Source organism: Fusarium vanettenii, assembly GCF_000151355.1.
Source record: "Fusarium vanettenii 77-13-4 chromosome 9 genomic scaffold NECHAsca_6_chr9_2_0, whole genome shotgun sequence".
Lineage (NCBI taxonomy): Eukaryota > Fungi > Ascomycota > Sordariomycetes > Hypocreales > Nectriaceae > Fusarium > Fusarium vanettenii.
Window position 1 is genome coordinate 478495 of NW_003315877.1, and position 6000 is coordinate 484494.

The 6000-nt window shown below is 53.9% G+C and overlaps 2 protein-coding genes across 2 annotated transcripts; both read right to left on the bottom strand.

Annotated features, from left to right (window-relative positions):
- Positions 1-849: 849 nt before the first annotated feature.
- On the bottom strand, positions 850-2639 carry NECHADRAFT_101578 (uncharacterized protein; the record flags this gene model as incomplete). The annotated part of the gene is made up of 5 exons (XM_003050341.1): positions 850-1970; positions 2035-2047; positions 2106-2383; positions 2495-2577; positions 2629-2639. The coding sequence occupies 5 exons, from the start codon at positions 2637-2639 to the stop codon at positions 1012-1014; spliced, it is 1344 nt and encodes a 447-aa protein (XP_003050387.1). The 3' UTR covers positions 850-1011.
- A 975-nt stretch (positions 2640-3614) lies between these two features.
- Positions 3615-4670, bottom strand: NECHADRAFT_84688 (uncharacterized protein; the record flags this gene model as incomplete). The annotated part of the gene is made up of 1 exon (XM_003050342.1): positions 3615-4670. One exon carries the CDS (start codon positions 4668-4670, stop codon positions 3615-3617), a length of 1056 nt encoding a protein of 351 aa, XP_003050388.1.
- Positions 4671-6000: the final 1330 nt, after the last annotated feature.

A 6000-nucleotide genomic window follows, 5' to 3' on the forward strand; every position in this document is an offset into this window, starting at 1 on the left:
TTTGCCGCCGTGCGTAGCTTTGCCAATGAGGGTAGCTGCTCGTGAGTTGACTGATGTCGGAGCTCGACAAATGTAGCTGGTAGACCTATCGTCTTTGCGATCGAGTACATACTCTGCTTGCGCTGCTTGTCCTGGTGGCCATCGAGGAGACCAGTAACGAACCTGGACTTGACATGAGCTCTGTTCAACACATCCCATACGTAAATACTCACCGACTAAAGGCCGCCGAGTATGCTGCCCGTATAGCATACGCTGAGGAGGCTGCATTCTCCCCTGCAGCTGCTTCTCCGTCACTCAACATGGCTGCCATCAAGAGGGCTGTCGACTCGACCATATGAGGACAATTTCCTCGCTGCATCCACATCGAGACCCGCGCAACCGCCTGATGCTGTTTCCTCCTCGCTTCTTTATCATCTGTATTTTGACGAGGCCGAATTATTCCCGAATGCTCCTGCTGGCCAGCATCTTCTGGCTTTTGCTCTGAGTCCTGGGTGGTGGTGCTGATTCCGTCGAATGAGGCGTAGAGCTGTTCGCGAACCAGCAAAAGCTCATAGCGGTCGCGCCACGGCGTGAAGACGTATTGAACCATGGGAACAACTGTGATTATAGCTGTATTTGAGATGACTGTTTTCGTCTTGAGTTTTGGCGATGAACAGGATTTGATGGTGCTTGTTATTGAGATGAAAAGTCCTAGGTTTACGATTTGGCAGGGTGAAATAATTTTCCAGCGCTTGACAGTGGGTTGCAATATGAACATCACAGTCATCAGCAACCCAAATGTTTAATCATCACACAACCTAGTTGATCTATGAATTGCTCTACAGGCACACTTCAGTTCATGGGACGTCTAATTTGTGGTTCGTTTTATTCATTCCACATTCTACCCGGTGTCATGTTCTCATATCCGGAACCATTTTGCAGCACAAGTCCGTATCATTTTCCCACTTAGGAGACAGTCTCCTCAGCACAGAAGATGTCGTAATCCTCCTTGAGTCCGTATCATTTTCCCATTTAGGAGACAGTCTCCTCAACACAGAAGATGCCGTACTCCTCCTTGAGCTCCTTCAGGATAGGGTTGTTGATCTTGCCGTTCATGGGAGCCAGGATACCCTTCTCAGACAGAGTACCGTTGAGAACCTGCTTGACAGCAACAGCGCACGGAATTCCCACGAGCGTGGCCATCGATGAGTAACCCTTGGGGTCGCCATACCGGACGAGAGTAGAGGTACGGGTCTCGCGGGAGCCGTCCTTGTGCTCAATCTCGAACTTGTGCTGGAGCATAACGAGATCACGCTCACCCTCCTCAAACTGCATCTTCTTCTCGAGGGTGGCGCAGAGGGTGTCGAGCGGGTTACCGCGGGGGGTGATCTTCTCGTCAGAGAAGAGACCGATCCAGCGAAGACCGCTCAGGATACGCTTCTGGTCTTCAGGAGAGTCAAAGGTGGCCTTGGAGATAACAGCCTCCTCAAGGTCGGCAGCGCTGGAGGACTTAGCACCGACAATAAGCTTAGTGGCCTCGTTCCAGGCAATAGGCTGAGAGAGAGCCTCCTGAGCGGTATCGTCAAGGAAGCCAATCTGGACCAGGACTCGGATGAACTGGGGGAATCCCTGGTATCGGAGAGTACCTCGGATGATGGTCTCAGCCTCGGGGATGTTGTAGCGCTCCTTGTAGGGGGTAGAGTCTCGGTTAGGGTAGGCGACAAAGGCGAAGCCAGGGTAGATGAAGTAGGGCTTGGCGGTGCCCATCAGGTCCTTGGAGGCAACGTCGGTGATCTTGCCGTCCTGGTAGTATCGGGCGGCGTTTCGCAGGGCGAGGAGGACACCACGGGAAGACCAAGAGAACTTGTATCCGAGGGGGTTGCCAGAGACCTCAGGGGCGGGGAGACCACCGCAGTAGCTGAGGAAAGACAGAATCTTTCCACCCTCGGCGTGGACCTCCTCGATCGTCTTGACGGCGTACAGGTGGTCAACTAGATACGATGATTAGCAGGCTGTTCCATGGTAAAAAGTCACTAGATCTTGATGGCAACATACCACCAGGGTCAACCTAAAGAAACAATCAGTGTCAATTCTTGTATGCGTTGATGGCTGTGTGTCAAACTTACGCCAATCTCGTTCATGACGGTGATACCAGCAGCCTTGGCCTCCTCGTCAAGCTCCATCATGGCAGGAGAGACGTAGCTAGTGGTGACAACATTCTTCTTGTTGCGGATGGCAGACTTGATGACGAGAGCGTGGAAAGTGTAAGGGATCAAGCTGATGACAAGGTCATGCTTGGCAACTTCGGCATCGAGGGCCTTGTCGTCGTTGACGTCGAGCGAGATCGGGGTCGCGAGGTTGACACCCTCGGAGAGCTTCTTGGCGGTCTCGAGGGTTCGGCAGGCTACAGGAGGTCAGCATAAAGATAACAGACATGCATTGAGCTTCCTGGTCGTCCAGAGCTCGAAAAAGCCCAAGTCAAGAGTGAAGCCCAAAATCGGACGAGGTTACCCACCAACAGTGACGGGAATGCCGCTCTGGGTCAACACGTCCAGAGTAGGACGCGTGACAAAGCCCGCACCGAGCATAAGAACAGATCTTTAACCCATCGTCAGTTCTGTAAGTTTACACACCAAAAAGAATACTCACTGCTGTGCCATCTTGATATTTTTCGTGTACCGTGTTATGGTTTGTGATGACTCCAAACTCAAGAATCTACCCCGCCAAAAATTTTAGCTACGTGCTTCAGAGTTTGTTGGCGGGGTCATTCAATGCCAATTCCGATAACGGCCACTGGCCAGCTGAGATGAGATGAGCTCAGCATGGCTCGAGTCGGCTTTAGGATGAGGCCTCACCAGCCACGTCGGAACCCAGCCACATGCAGCGCCACGGCGGCTAGCGCCTCTTCCCAAATTTCAAACTTGCTCTCCAGCCTCCTTCCCGATTATGATGTAAGGAGCGGCGGGGCACAACGGGACGGCGCACATACCCACGCAGGGCTGGGAGAACGGGCGGGGCCGGGGTTGATCGATCGGCGCTGTGCGGCCAATAGGAGGGCGTCACACGGCGTGTGCCACATGTCTAACAGGGATTAGAGAGGCTCTAGCTTCCCTGTACCTTTTTAGTGCCGCCGGCACTCTGTTCGAGACAACGGTCTCTTTCTTTTTGCTTTCACAGTAACTGCATGCATCACCGCTGCCGACAGTCAAAGGTAAGCGTCAACACTGGAACCTTGGTGCAGGTTAGTGAGGGAAGCGGTTTTTCTCAGGCTTTTCATTTTGGGACCAAGTTTTTTGTTTTGTTTTTTTGTTTGTTGATTTCTTTATTTGTTTGTTTGTTTCGGCTACTAGCACGGCACGGCCGGCTGTGCCTTCCTAGTTCTCTGTGCTATCTTGCACGGGTATCCTCGCCTGATTCTATGAATCTCAAAAAATTCAGCGCTTGTTCCCATGCCCATTTCCACCCAAAAAAGTACAACATTCGTTTGCGCCATTTCCGTTCCGAGATCCGTAGTTTTCCGTCTACCATCCCAAAGGCCGTTTCCCGGGCCTGTAATAACACCATATTTAATTGTACATTTCCCAGGTCGTAATTCATGCAAAAGTTGCAGTCAAGCTCGTTGGTGGCTCATGTCATCAGACTGAGCTCGTCTTGGAAGTGTCCTGTCCCACTTCCTCGTCGTCGTCTTCATCCTCCTCGTCTGACTTGGGAGGCTCCCAAGTTTCCTCGAGCTTAAGGCCCTTGCCTCGGGGCTCGTTCCCTCTGAATGTTGATCCAAGCAGGGAAGAAACCGTAGATCGATAGTTGTTAAGCTGAGGGTCTTCCTCATACTTGTCGGGGGCGTCGTAAAGGCCCATGCCAACAAGAATCTCACCCTCCTCCTCCAGAGGCTCCTCAAGTGCCTGGTAGGGGATGTCACCAGACACAGCCGGTTGAGATAGTTCGGCCTGGGGAAGAGTCTCGGGTGTGGGTGGGGTTGTAGCGTTGAAGCCATGCATGATGAAGCTGTTCCAGTCCCATCCATTTCCATAGGCCGTGTTGTCGTTGGGTGCAGAGGCTTCTGTAGAAACCTGACGTGTGTCCATGCCTGAGCAAGAGGCCGGTGACTGCTGAGCCATCGAGGTACCCTGGTAAGGGTAGTATGGCAGGTTATCGGCAGTCTGGTATGGTAGTGAGAGGTGCGAGAAAGCCAAGGGGGATGTGTCGCAGGAGGTTGATGCCAGCATGGGAGAAACATGGGGGTAGCCATATGTATCCTGCTGGTTGGCATACATGTTGCTCGAGGTGAGAGCATACATGGGCTGCTGGGCTTGAGCCTGTGGTTGTTGGCCATAGGAACTGGGATGCCAGCTGACAGGGCGTGAAGATCGCTGGGTAGGTTGCTGTTGCTCCGTGTCATAGAACATCGAGAGCTGGTCCAGGACTTGCTGTCTTCGGCGTTGCGAGTTGCCATCGTTCATGAGGGTCTTCCGGCGAGCCATAACACCAGACGAACGGGGACTGTTGCTAGCGCTGGTAGGCTTGACTACCCTCATGGCACCTCCTGATCGTTGTCCGTTGGAGCCTCGAGAGAATCTTCGTGCAGCCTGAGAGCAAGACATTTGCCGAGAGTGGTCGTCAACCATGGCATCGTAGGGATATGTGACAGGCAGAGAGCCTGCCGGTTGCATACCGAAGAGTGGGTGCATCATCTTCGGTGTTCAAGTAATTGAGTGAGAGCTGGTAGGTGAATCGTAATGGTTGAGATGGGGTAGAGTTGAGAGCTGTATGCTATGGTTGGTGATAGCTTTGTCGTGTGTATGATAGACTTGCAAGATCTGAAGAAGGGCTCGGCTTGGGTTATGTATCGTGGAGTGGAGGTACAGTCCCCAGGGGGCTCAAGGGAGTAACGAAACATGGGGCAATCGATGGCTTGAAAGGATAAATCGAGCCTAGCAGTCTCCCAAGATCAACTCGCCATGGATCTGGGAGTGGGCCGGGGCACAAGGCAATAAAGAAGCATGGGCGGTTTGACACCAACACGATGACCGCAAACCGTGGAATTACAACAAGCGTCGAATCAGCGCGAGGCGTGCCGGGGGTGGGTGCTAGGTTCCTCATCAGAATTGTCCTTTGCTCTGCTAGTCCGTGTGCTAGGATTGTCAGTCAGGCATGGCAGCTGCGGCGGGTGGCCTGCGTCATACGGGGCGCGCAGGGGGTGCCTCAACGGGCGGATTCCACAGTCGGAGGAGGGTGGGCGGGAAGTAGTGCCGGAGAGCGAGAATCAGGCCGGTGTTCTGGGGATAGGGACGTATGCAGCACGGAGGAGTCGAACAGTGGAGGGCTTGGACGAGAAGCCGTGTGAGGGTGGGTGGGTGTGTGTTGTGTTGTCCTGGGGTGTCGGACCAGCAAGGCTTGCTCACTCGGTGGGGTCCAAGTCGACAAAGTCAGTACCACGCCAAATTTGGCGTACCGGCAAGGCGAGAAACGAGAAAACAGGGTGGTGGTGATGGCACTGATGGGCTCTCCCGCTGCGACTGTGTCGCAGACCCATGAGCGAGCTCAAGCGGCTTAGCTGGCTTGCAGGTCCCTCCAGCAAGTGGGCACCATCGGGTCGTCTGGACTCTGGCAAACCACCCCTGCCGCTAGGGATGCAAGTTGCTTCAAGCCGAGGGCAATAGAAGGGATGGAGAAGATTTAGACCCACGGACTGGCGTCGTAATAAAAGACGACATAGGTGAACCCAGCCAGTCTCAGGCCGAGCTCCACGAGAGGCCAGCACCATTGCCAGGGGTGTGGACCACTTCAAGGGAGTGCATCAAGGGTTGAAGTTCGCGGCGCCACAATGCAGATGCGCCTCTGGGGCCTGGGCTGGGGGACCGCAGCTAGGAAGGTGCCCAAGCCCAGAGCATGGGACAGATATTTCCTTGTTGCTAAAAGTGCCACCGGGAAGGGGTTTTGAATCTCACTCAGGCGGGATGTGCATCACCGCTTGGAAGGATTGGCATGCTTTGGGCCTGGCACTATGACCACCCCCGCTGT